Here is a 13,733-nt window from a genome sequence, read left to right as displayed (position 1 = left end):
GAATTCATCTACTCTATTGATATATCCAGTGAAACTTTTTTAAGGTCGATTTTTTAATCACTATTTTTCAAAGCTTGATGGGAAAAAATTGAGTTTGATTATGAAAACTGCATGCAGTAGGGCGAGTACCATTAATCATCATCATCATCAACGGCGCAACAACCGGTATCCCGGTTTTGCGCCGAGGTCCACCAGTTCGATATCCCTAAAACCTGTCTGGCATCCTGGGCTACGCCATCGCTCCATCTTAGGCAGGGTCTGCCTCGTCTTCTTTTTCTACCATAGATATTGCCCTTATAGACTTTCCAGGTGGGATCATCCTCATCCATATGGATTAAGTGACCTGTCCACCGTAACCTATTGAACCGGATTTTATCCACAACCGGACGGCCATGGTATCGCTCATAGATTTCGTCATTGTGTAGGCTACGGAATCGTCCATCCTCATGTAGGGGGCCAAAAATTCTTCGGAGGATTCTTCTCTCGAACGCGGCTAAGAGTTCGCAATTTTTCTTGCTAAGAACCCAAGTTTCCGAGGAATACATAGTCTTGTACAGTAAGAGCTTTGACCCTATGGTGAGATGTTTCGGGCGGAACAGTTTTTGTAAGCTGAAATAGGCTCTGTTGGCTGACAACAACCATGCGCGGATTTCATCATCGTAGCTGTTATCGGTTGTGATTTTCGACTCTAGATAGGAGAAATTGTCAACGGTCTCAAAGTTGTATTCTCCTATCCTTATTCTCCCTGTTTGACCAGTGCGGTTTAATGTTGTTGGTTGGTTCGTCTTCGGTGCTGACGTTGCCACCATATATTTTGTCTTGATTGTCTTCATTGATGTGCAGCCCAAGATCTCGCCCCGACTGCCGCTTGCTCGATCGGGATGAGGGCAGTTTGTACGTCTCGTGTCGTTCTTCCCATGATGCCGATATCGGCAGCATAGTTGGGTGGACTTAAAGAGGACCGTACCTCTTGCATTTACATCAGCACCATGGATCACTTTCTCGAAGGCCAGGTTAAAAAGGGCGCATGATAGGGCATCCCCTTCTTGTAGATCGTTGTTGATGTCGAATGGTCTTGAGAGTGATCCTGCTGCTTTTATTTGGCCTCGCACATTGGTAAGGGTCAGCCTAGTCAGTCTTATTAGTTTCGTCGAGATACTGAAATCTCTCATGGCCGTGTACAGTTTTACCCTGGCTATGCTATGCTTTAAAGTCGATGAATAGATGGTGCAACTGTTGTCCATATTCCAACAGTTTTTCCATCACTTGCCGTAGAGAGAAAATCTGATCTGTTGCTGATTTGCCTGGAGTCAAGCCTCTTTGGTATGGGCCAATGATGTTGTGGGCGTATGGGGCTATCCGGCCTAGCAAGATAGCGGAGAATATCTTATAGATGGTACTCAGCAACGTGATACCTCTATAATTGCTGCACTGTGTGATGTCTCCCTTTTTATGTATGGGACAGATAATGCCTCGTTGCCAATCGTCAGGCATTGATTCGCTGTCCCATACCTTAAGCACAAGTTGATGAACCACTTGGTGTAACTGGTCGCCTCCATATTTAACCAATTCGGCTGTAATTCCATCGGCTCCTGGGGACTTATGATTTTTTAGCCAATGAATTGCACGGACTGTTTCTCCTAAACTTGGTGCTGGCAGTATTTGTCCGTCTTCTTCAGTTGGCGGGACCTCCAACTGGCCGATATTCTGGTTGTTCAGTAGCTCATCAAAGTACTCAACCCATCGCCCTAATATGCCCATTCTGTCGGAAATCAGGTTTCCCCCTTTGTCTAGGCAGGATGAAGAGTGCCATTAATGCATGCAGTATTTCTCGGAATGATTTGTGAAGTCACGTATATATGGTGGGATTTTCAGCACGTGTAAATTTGAATTAAATTTGAAATGGTTATGGTCTGAGAACGAAAGTTACTTTCAAAAAGTGATATGGGAAGTTTTGTTTTTTTTTGCTCTACAGAGATGATTTCCATCACTACTTAAAACAAGGTGGAGAGGTCATTCTATCCGTTTACATACTTTTAATTACTATGTTTACATGACGCGCGGTATTGAATTGTCTGAAGACGAAAATATCCAGGGCTTAAAGCAGTTTAATTGTAAGAACAAAACGTCAGCCATCAAATGCCCATCACGAAGTAGTCAAACCTTCCTTGTTTAAATTCCTTGGGTTGGCCAAAGCTGAGCTGTCGGAGACATGATCAGTGAGAATTCCCACTATGATTCTGAGGTTCTTTTGGTGAGGTTTAAACAATCCCTTGTGCGTATGGGTTTGTATCCCTCAATAAGCATCCCGGAATGTTCCATCCCTGGTAGGTCCGCCCAGTATAGTTCCCTCAACCGTTCCTCTTCATTTCTTAGATTCATAGCCATGAAACCGTTTCCGATTCCACAGAAGGGTTCTGGCCAGTGTAAAGGCGTCCCTGCTCCATTCTTGGCTAGTTCGTCCGCTGCCTCGTTGCCTTCCAGCCCAGCATGGCCTGGAACCCAAAGTATCCAGACCTTGTTGGACAAGTCGAGTGTATACAGTCTCTCAAGGCATTCCCATACCAGTTTAGAGTTCACCTGGTTGGACCTAAGTGCCTTGATCGCTGCTTGGCTATCGGTGAGAATAGCTATGTTCCGCCTCCTATAGTTCCTTTGCAGATTAAAGGAGGCACATTTGTTAATGGCGTATATTTCCGCCTGGAATATGCGGCCAAGTATAGTACATCGCTATACATTTACCGATATTGAAGCTCTTTTTTCCTACCAGAAAGAAAAAAATGAAAATCGCAAAAAGAAGCGAACGAAAAAATTTGCTATTCTGGGGACACTCACTTTCAAGGATCTCGAACGGGAAATCTTTTCGCGACTAGTCGTAAAGGCTTGTCTTTCCAGAAATTTTTGAGGCATTATCAAGAAAAGTAGAAGTAAAGGACTTAATCTTGTAAAATCAATAACCTCAATATTCTCGACGACATCGAACATGTAAAAGGTGGGGTAGGAATGAAGCGAAGGAATATTGGGTCGTTAAGGGATAAGGCGTGAAACCAATAAAGTCATAAAGATAAAGCAAATATATATGACGTCTAGTCGAGAAACAATTTGCGGGACTGACGTCATTTCTATTCGACAGTACAAGAGAACAAGTCGGAATACCGGAAGCTCGCGCTTCGGGTATAAAGATTTTGTGTTCATCTTATGTAAGAAATTTCAAGGCACATTTTTCTATCCGTATATAGCTACAAACCCAACATATTCCTTCATATTTTTTCAAACTACGAGACATACGTACATATTACAGCCCTAGATATTACGCTCACCCTAAACAAACAAACTGCCTATTTCCGAATACCGTACACATATATGCACGTATATAAATTGATCGTACCCATATTTCCGATTTACTTCTTATATCTATAGGAACTACCCGCAAAGTTCATTAGCACGCATATACTATATACCTACATACACAATTGATAAAAAACTAAAACAAAATAATTCTTTAGGACCCCATTCATATGAACTCATTTGGTTGTGATATTGACGAATTGATATGTGATGATGACGTCATGCAGTTTGAAGAGTCCCATGAAATTCACAAAAAATGGTAAAGTTTTACCCCCTATAACTTTGTTAATAATAGTTGGATTTTCTTCAAACTCGACTAGCTTGTGCATTATGTCCTTCATTATACGCATGCCAAATTTTGTACTTCTGGGATGAACATAAGGGGGGTTGCCGGGTAAATTTCTAAAATGTGGAAATATACTATTATTAACTTTATTTGTGCAGAACCGGATATATTTTGAGGCCTAGATTTCATACAGATGCACCAGTGTGATTTTTTTCAGATTTTTCGGTTGGATAGGTTCTGAGAACGAGACCTGTTACACTTTGGGGGCATATTTTGAGCCCTTACTCCCCTATGTTTCACCCAATATCAAATGTGGAACCAGTTTCGAAAAGTACTAATTGAGACCTTTTATTTGATACCCCACATGGCAACATTCTATGAAAAAAAATGTGCACCCTCCATTCCCATAGATGGGCAGGCCCCCCTTAAACGTAACACAAGATGGCGCCACTTACTGCATGTAAAGGGAACACTAGATTACATACTCTCACCAATTTTCGTGACAATCGGTCTAGCCGTTTCCGAATAAATTGGGTGTGACAGACAGACAGACAGACAGACGGACAGACAGACACCGTCTCGATTCTAATAAGGTTTTGTTTCACACAAAACCTCAAAAATGAAGTTTCAAGCTGCAATAGGACCGGAGTTTCACTTCTGTTAAACTTAATTATTTATGACGTTGGTCGTTCCCTAAGTGCCGGCCGACCTTCTTAGTTTGGTTGAGTAGGTTTAATATTTGACAACTTGGATATTCAAAGCAATCATCCTCGGTCATTATTATAGACTTCTTAGAAAATATGATTGGAATTAAAAACATTTGCAGCCATGTGTAACGATTATGCATGTCAAAGATTGATAATCGAAAATATACAACAAAATAAAGGCGAACTGGCAATGCTAGCAAAAAGGACATTCTGCATTAAAAGATGACGTTTTCCGATTCTTAGTTACAAGCGGATAATGGTAATTTTAAAACTTTTTCGCGCACTTTTATCGTGAAGCACTCTTTTCCCTGAGGAAGTCCGTAAATACGATTTAATTTAATGCATGCATAGCGGAACTTTCTAAACCACCCATATTCCACCACTTAGTCGCAAATTACTTGTACTAAACTCAGTTGGGTTTTAACAACAAAAGATGTCAAGTAAATTCTACAACAAAATAAGTAATAATTTATTAGAACATGATAGTCTAGTATTCAAAAATGGAATGCTTTCCAAGGTGTCGAATCATGACTCTACCTTCCAGGAACACTGCACCTTTCCATAGCAAGCAAAGTACTATCAACTTAATTTAAGTAATATTCAATAATTTCTGTTGACTAGTCATCAACTTGGCACATATTTATGGCTCATAATAAAATATTCATATGAAAACTAGATTGTCACGTTTTTTATCATAGGACCAAGGTCGAACAACAGCACTGAGAAGGGGCATGTAACTCGCTTTTCACATACTCGTACTTAACATATTAACTTATTGATAAGACACTAAACAAACAAAGCTTTATCTAATTTCTAAGAAATCCAAAAAATGTAAAGTTCACTCTTTTAGCAAACAAAGGCCATAAAACTCTTTTCTATTTGAACGTCTAGGGGATTTTTTTCAAAAGGCGCTATCTACACATCGCTCATAATCCTCATCAATGCCATGATCGAAATCCGATACCTAGTATTCGTAAGTTGATGCATCCAATTAGTCTTAAAAAAATGCTTTTTATCATGTTTGATAACAAGTCGTCTGAATAGCTTGTTTGTAAACTTGAATTTTCGTATGTACATACATATGTGCGAGTCTCTGGCGGCTCGCGAAATGTTATGACGATGTCGTAAATATTAAATAGCAATTATACGATCTCTCTTTTCGATAAGTTGTTTTGCAATATTGCGCTGCTATTGTATGTTTATCAGTTATTTGATAGTATTGTAAAAATAATTATATAGTGCATTTGAAATCTGTAGTCCATATGCTTACCCTTCTACTCCACCGAAGTATTTCATTTTCCTTTAAGTAGTGTCCTCTGAATATCCGATAGTCCTGGGTGATTATCTAAGTAGTTCTGCGTCTTTAAGTAGAGTTCACAATGTTACTTTCCGAGTATTCAGTTCATTATATCACTATCTGCAATAGAGGGAGGAATGTTCCAATTTACACATACAAATTACTGCACTTTCAAATTAGGTTCAACGTCTCTTCACTTCACTTATTTGGTCGCACTAATGGAATTATATCGATCTCAGACACCTGTAGGAAACCACCATTCACTAAGTATCTCTCCACGCAAGCAAACCCCAGTCACTACTGTGTCCACGTTTACAGCTTGCCACGGAATGAACGATATGTGTGGAAAAGTGCTGCAGCTTTCAGATTACAAGTAACAGCATCAAAGTTTCGATATTGTGTATAGAAAATGCGGTTTGGAGACTTGGATCTTGGCTGGAGCCCAAGCCTTGCGTTAACTCTCTTCTCAGCTGAGAAAACACATTCCAATTGAACTGACTACACGGTATCAAAAAATTGTACGCTTGAATCAAGTCCCAAGCCCAGGGGGGAGGTACTACGTGTGTAGGTCCGGGTCTGCTAAGAGAACCGATCAATAGGCACGTATGAGCTCGGCTGATGAGACCACCTGCCAATGGTGTTCATATTTCAGTGTTTCTAGGATTCACTTACTCTGGTTACATATAGCTTTGTGGATTAATCAATATATGCAGTATGCCTACAACCACCCCCAGGAAGCTACATATCATATGATTCAACAGCAAACTCAAATTTGCGCAGTAACATTCCACTCAACTAGTTCATATGTACAATCTTCAATCTCCACAAACGCAACTTCGGCGGATTCACCTGAAAATCTTGGAACCCTAACACGAGCACACTTGATACCTTTCACGTATTGCATATCTGCATGGTATCAACAAACCGGCTGCCGGAGCTTTTGAAGGAAATGACGAAAATGCAAGTTAACATTGTGTAATTTCAGGTTCTCCACACATTTGAGCTGATAACGGGTGCTTTTAAGCCTTTTATAATTTAGCATATAGACTAGTCTACCTTCACCGAATGTCTGTGGGTTAATTGTTTAACAGTATCAGTTGTAAAGGTGGCGATGCAAAGAGAGCACACACATGTACATATGCGGACAGGTGATACGCCAAGCACAGGTGATTTGTTTTGCAGAGAAGCGTGAATGTTATAAAATTTGGAAGACACGTACATTATCACGCCATTTCTTTCATAATGGTTCCACTTACTAATAAGAAAGTAATTCAAACATTGAATAGACAATATTTCGGTGGCGATCATTTAATGTCTGCTTAAATTTATTTAAATTAAATTAAATTGAATTTATTTTTGTGCATTGAAAGTAGAATTGGAAATTATAATAACCAGTGGAGAGCCTTTCATAGGAGTGATATGATGTCAAAATGCCATGGCGACTGTATTTTTTTAGGTGAGAAATGTCGACGACTGTGATTTGCATTAAGTATGGTTACAATGCATCAATTCAAGTATACGCAACATTAGCATTCCTTGTTGTTTCTTTTTCGTTGGTGTGGATATTTATTCTTGCAAATACCGATATTTCGGGAACCACTTGTTCCCTTCATCAGTGCTAACAAGTTTTCACTGATGAAGGGAACAAGTGGTTCTCGAAATATCGCTATTTGCAAAAATAAATATCCACACCAACGAAAAAGAAACAACAAGTTTTTTATTATTTCAATTAATTAATCGTTGGAAACACCGCATAATTTCACTCAGATTAGCATTCCTATGCCAAAACTGACCAAAAGATATTGGGTAGCGATTTCAAGTTTCAGGTGCTTGGATTAGTGAACACCAACTATCCTCTTTGAAAAGCTCTTAGAACTCTGCAGAGACCAAAACAACATTTACTATCATTGCAACTGGGAAATAATATCTGCTCCCATCAAATGAACCTCTGTCTTAGAGCTAAAAATGCGTTATCAGAGATATTGATCCTGAAAAAAAGTATGTGGTGGCCACATTATTATAATACATGTAAGTTGGTCAAAGAACTTCTGTTCCATGCCGCCAAGCACTTAAGATCTTCGTCGTCATGATGCATATTAGTTGCTTTGCGACCATGAGGAGAACGTCAATAATAATTACAGCCGGGAAAAGATTCAAAAGATTCATACCGTCCGATAAACCTTCTATGAAAAGTATTTGAAAGGCAACATAGACTTTGTTGTTCCAAACAAATCACAATATAATCCTCAACCATCAAATCGATTTGCAAGAAAAATATGCCGGAAAAGAATTCACCGTTCACCGTATCATTCCAGCAACGGGCGACAAGAGAAAAAATTTCCTCGCTGCTTTTTTCTATATTGTCCAGATTTTTGCAGAGCGTATGGCACAAAGGGCCACTGTAGAAGATTAGAAAATTTGTACCGGCAAAGCAAGAAGTCTATATACAGGAGATTCCATTGCCAGCATATTCTTTGAAATTTTTTGGAGGCGGAAAAGTCTTGCACATGTTCGACCACAACGGGAGTTGCACGAGCAGAATTCAGCGCATAAGGGCTGGTATTGTGCCGTGTATGTGATGCAGTGCATTAGTGTGCTCCCACGTGACAGCATCTGTCATAACAAGAGACATTGCACAGCTATTTATGATTTCGCACTTCCCAGTGTGAACCAAAGGCAGAGCCTCCTTAGAGAATCATTTTGAATTCACGGTAATGGATCTTAATGGAATTACTGCGGAAACACATTCTCATGCGAATGATGCTTCAAAATTTCTCTATAGGAAACTTGGTCTATTGTCGGCTTTACTAGGAAGTGAGGAGTAAATAAGTAGATGCATCCAAGATCAATCTTTCAGATGCATCCGTTTCCTGCTGGGATAAAATGAAGACACACATACAAGAAAACCATCTAGGCGACAATGACACATCGACACATCAATACCACTTACCTACCTCGTCCCTACCCGAAAGGTGCTCAATGAGATTCCGTACCCCTTTGCCGTTGAAGTTTCTCCTCCTGTGTATAGTCTTCGTGCGGTAAACGGTTACATACATACATACACATGTTTATCTAATACCTTGAAGTCCTATATAAAAGGTTGGTCTTGTGGGGAGCAGCTAAATCTCCCATTAAGCTCGTCCCTTCATGCTTATGTGTATGAGCATGCACATGCACGCATCTCGAGGAGTATGCGCAGGCCGGGTAGGAGCGCGCTTGCACTCCTTCTCTACTGTTCTGCGCCAAGTCCTCTTGGAGCGATCCATTCTTCGACCATCTTGGGAGAGTATTGGAATCCACTGCATGGCATAGCCCGCAATGCAATTGTCGCCCCTTTTTATAGTGTGGCCTAATCATTGTCACTTCTGCCTTCCGATCATATTGCGTACGCGTGCGAGACCTGTGCACTAACTAAGTTCTTCATTTGATATATGATCAGGCCAGCGTACTTCGATGATAGGACGCAGACAGCTGTTGACAAATGCTTGGGGGCCTCGAGTGACAGTGGTGGTCGCAAGGAAGGAACAGTTGCACAGAACGGTCTCAATTTGATCTTGATGTTGAAATAATTGCATTTCCAGATTTTAGATAAGGCAACGAAAGCAGGTCTTGTGCTTTTAATGCGTCGGGCAACATCCAGCTCGGTGCCACCATCAGCAGAAACCACGGTTCCTAAATATTCAAATTGATCGACGCGTTCAATATTCGTCCCATTAATACAGATTGGGAGAGCGTGTCAACCTGTCTGGACCTTGGTTTTGTTGGTCTTAGTCCGACTATACCTGCCTCTCTTTCCAAACGCAGAGCGATTTGGCCAAGATCCATGGCCCGGTAGCAGAGCAAACAGATGTCATCAGCGTAGTCGAGGTGTTTGAGGAAAGATGTCATCATCAATTGAATTCTTCCACGTTCTCGGAACAAGGCAACATAAAGCATGTTGCCGATGACAAAAAGAAATAATATGGTGACAAGATGCAACCCCGGCGGACTCCGCTTGCGACTTCAAAACCGTCTCAACATTTTGCTCCATCATATGTATGCCGCCCTAATAATAACTACTTTTTTTTTGTTTTTGGGAGTAGGGTAGGTGAATGCATTTACGCATAGAGTGTTGGACTCCCGCAACAGCACGTTGTCAGCCTACCAACTAAACACCTCCTTGTCATCAGAGAACTAGCCTGGAACCGTTTGACACATTACTTCGGGCTAGCCCTCCTGCTCTCCCGGCTTTATGAGCCTTCAAGTCAGGGAATTCCTTTCACCAACGGGAGGGGAGAGGAGGAAGGGAGTTGTCAGTTTAGGAACCTCTTACCGTCTGATCCCCCCGCCGGTCGAGTTCAATCTTCTTCGCAATAAGAAGAGCCCGAACATAATGCACAATCCAATTCCAGCTGCCAGCGTTCTTCAGCATCTTTCTGACAATGTTGTCTGGAGAGAGTTTCCCTATGTCTGCATAAAGCTGCTAACGAAACCCGTCCCACCTCTCGCAGGAGAAAAAGGTGTGTTCAGCGTCGTCCGTCACTCCATTGTAGAACACACAATCAGGAGATCACGTCTTCCCAATCCTATGCAGGTAAGACTGAAAACCTCCGTGTCCACTGATCTAACACGCTTCAAGGCCCTGATCCAATTGGATCGTTGCGCCAATGATTATTATTATTATTATTTTTGCGACGCGAGCGAGCACGCAGATACGTGTCCAATTGTCACACTCATAACAGGTCCCTTTCTTTGAAACTTTGAAAACCGTCGCCTTCTTCCACTCTCTGGGAAAGGTCTGGGTTTCCCAAAATTTCCGCACGAGTTGAAGTAAGAGATCTGCAGTAATTGCAGGTGCAGCGATAAATAGCCATGCGGGTAGACCGTCAAGCCTAGCAGCTTTACTACGTTTGTGTGCATGGATGGGCAGGATAATTTCTCTCCTGTTTGGAGGCCCAGTTCATATACGCATGTTATGTTGACTTGCTATTTCACAAAAAGAGGAACTCCACTGGATGTGATACAGTTAAGAACCGTGTTTTTTCCACTACTTCAGTTGCCCAGTTCCTATTCGCATGTTACGTTGACTAGCTATTTCACAAAAAGAGGAACTCTACTGGATATGATACGGTTAAGAACCGTAGGGAAGGGTTTTTCCACTTCTTCAGTTGCTCGTCATCGGGGATGAGAAGTAGACCGTTAACGTCTTTCACAGCCCCATCGAAAGATTTGCGGCTACCTTCAAATTCTTTCTTGATATGGTATACACTGAGATCATTGCGTTTTGCGACATCTTCTGCTTCTTTGACCAGGGTAACAAGCGAACGTAAGCGACCATTAGAAGGTGATCCGAATTGAGGCCGATGTCAGCGCCTCTCTTGTTACGCACATCCACGAGACAATGGCTCGTACGGTGTCGGTCAATTGAAAGCCAACTGATCCACCCGAACCCATCACGATCAGAATTTCACCTTTAGGAATCCTCCCCTGAACTATATGTAATTGCTCGAAGAAAGCATCTCTTTCCACTATATCGGAAGTCTCTGCTGGTGTGTAGCACTTTGCAATCGCGAAGGTCCTTAACCTGGATCGGAATCTTGCAGTCAGAATCCTATCAGACACCGGCTTCCAGTTGAAGGGAGCGCACTTCGCGGTATTCGTCAGTAACAATCCGACACCATATTCGTGTCTGCAAGTACCCGCTTTCTGGAATATCATAGCACAATGCCGCAAGGAAGACAGGAGTACCCTGCAGAGTGTCACCATCCTACTTCGGAATTTCCGCTCGAGCTAGAGGAAGCGGGTATTGTGGGCGTGCGCACATTCCAGAAACCAATCATAGTCCGTTTTCGATAGCTAAAGGTCTTCAACGTGAAATCAGTCCCTATCCAAGGCGTTGTTGACGTTTCAGTAGCAATAACGCTTCAAAATTTGCAGGTGGCTACCCACAAATTTCTATCCCTTTTAGTCGCCCCTTATGACAAGCAGGGAAGACTTTGGTATTCTTAAGCAGCAACGCGGAGCTAGACGGGGCACTCACGAATGTCAGGACTCCATGCATCATCAGAGCTTTGATAAGGGGCATTGGATTGTATTCGCTGGACGAGAAAAGAAAAACGTCCAAGCCTCGTGGTGAAAGTCACGCGAAAAACGTAGTTGATATCTCCTCAACATAAGGTATGTTGAGATAACGTCTGGAAATAAAGTAGGGATGGTATTAGCGAATTCATTGTTGCCCAGCAAGCGGCCAAGCAAAAAAGCCTCTTTACTAATGGAAAGTGAGTCGAGAAAACCTCTGTGAAAAGTTTGTAGTTTCCTGATTACCGCCTCAACCCTGGCAAAAAGGGAAGAATCAGCAACTCGTAAATTCAAGCACGGGACAAAGGTGAGTAGCAAAACGCAGCAAGAAAAAAACAAGTCGGGTAACCGGAAGCTGGACGCTTCAGGTACGAAAGGTTTTGTGTATTTCTTTGTACGTAGCACGTAATATATGCATATATTATGTGAGAATATCCACTTTCGGATGACATTGACATTCATAGTCTTGAATTTAGGAGGAAGTGACAACTTTGACGTATTATAACTTTGTTAGTAATAGTGGTATTTCGACCAAACTTGGTGAGATCATACTCTATGTTATACCCTATATTATTGCGAAATTTCATGTTGCTAACATGAACTTAAGGGGGGTTTTGCAGCCAATTACTAAAAATTATGGTAATATACTATTATTAACTTTATTTGTACAGATATCAGTATGGAAGGTATTTCGGAGCCCAGGTACAATATAGTGGCAGCCTCCTAATTTTTTTCAGATTTTTCGGTTTAGTAGTTTCTGAGAATGGCCCTCTTAAAGGAATGATCACTTTCAACCCTCCGCACTCCCCACCTTTCTAACAAATGTCAAAAATAAGACCGGCTTCGGAAAGTACTAACCGAGACCTTTAATTTGATACCCCACATGGCTATATTTGATGAAAAAAAAATTTACACCCCCCTTTTGCATGTATGGGGACCCCCCCTTAAATTCAACGTAAAGTGATGTAACTCACTGTATGCGTGAGCGTTCACAGTTCCCACCTTTGTACCAAATTTGGTGTCAATCGCTATAACTGTTTCCGAGAAAAATGCGTGTGACGGACAGACAGACAGACAGACAGACAGACAGACGGTAAACCGATTTTAATAAGGTTTTGTGTTTACACAAAACCTTAAAAAGAACATAATCATCACTTTCAAGAAAGGAGGTATTCCACAATTGACAGATTTGGGTGGTAGTGTGAGACGTATTAGACGAACGCAGCAAGGAGATCCGATTTTAACTCTAATATCGTGTAAATTCAGCGTGAAGCCAACAAGTAGTTTTCGCGGCAAGCGGAGGTGAAAGCCCAAAAGCAGGAGATAGTAATCGAGTGCAAGAACCTAGGGGAGTTTACATCACAGGAGGATATCTGTGCGCTAAGGGAACAACAGGACGAACAAGACATATGATCGGGGTTGGAAACGGCGGTTAAATTGATTACCGCAGCAAGATAAAAATAGGTTGGATCGTGTCCCGATTTACAGAGCAAGTATCTCTTGAGAGGTGCTCTAGATGTTTTGATTTCGGCTATTTGCAAAGTTACAAGAAATGTAGAGAAGATTGCCATCCCATCAACGATTGTACTGGGAATTCATGATGCATGTTGTGTAAAGTAAAAGAGGAAGTGGACGACCAACACATTGCATGTGGTGCCTGATGCCCGGCATATACGAGGGAGCGAAGTCGTAGGGCTAAATGAAGTTGATACAAATCACCCTCAACCATTGCGAAGCAGCTCGAAACCTACTCTCATAAACCATTCGAAAGGCGAATGTGGATGTGACGAACCATATCGAAATTACGTTTATGTTGCGAGGGTGAACGATACGCCTGCAAACGCGCGATACGAGCATGCACACCCGGGAGCCAACTTTGTAAGGTATTATACTAGCGAACACTAGATGCAAGCCCAGATTTTATAGTTGTTTCTCGTCATAGGAGACGGAGTGCGACGACGTAGGGAACCACGCTGCTGTTGTTGGAATCAGGAAATTTTTGATAAATTTCGTTTGCCGGCGAGGAGACTTTGTCAAA

At 41.8% G+C, this 13,733-nt stretch overlaps 1 protein-coding gene across 4 annotated transcripts in view; it reads right to left on the bottom strand.

The window, feature by feature from the left end:
• LOC119650852 (N-acetyl-D-glucosamine kinase) overlaps positions 1 to 13,733 on the bottom strand; it is a 49,741-nt gene that overhangs the window by 25,516 nt on the left and 10,492 nt on the right. Inside the window, exons 1-2 of one of the 4 annotated variants that reach the window (XM_038053998.1) lie at positions 5,836 to 6,156; positions 5,612 to 5,758 (exon numbers count right to left, since the gene is read on the bottom strand). In XM_038053998.1, the coding sequence (XP_037909926.1) occupies positions 5,612 to 5,637 (26 nt within the window). In that variant the 5' untranslated portion in view covers positions 5,638 to 5,758; positions 5,836 to 6,156. Of the gene's footprint in view, positions 1 to 5,611; positions 5,759 to 5,835; positions 6,157 to 13,733 lie in introns of those variants that run through there. The other 3 variants (XM_038053999.1, XM_038054000.1, XM_038054002.1) reach the window with 3 other exon arrangements.

The sequence above is a fragment of the Hermetia illucens genome, chromosome 3 (assembly GCF_905115235.1).
Source record: "Hermetia illucens chromosome 3, iHerIll2.2.curated.20191125, whole genome shotgun sequence".
Lineage (NCBI taxonomy): Eukaryota > Metazoa > Arthropoda > Insecta > Diptera > Stratiomyidae > Hermetia > Hermetia illucens.
The sequence above is the reverse complement of the archived record's forward strand: the minus strand, read 5'-3'. Positions and strand labels throughout refer to the sequence as shown.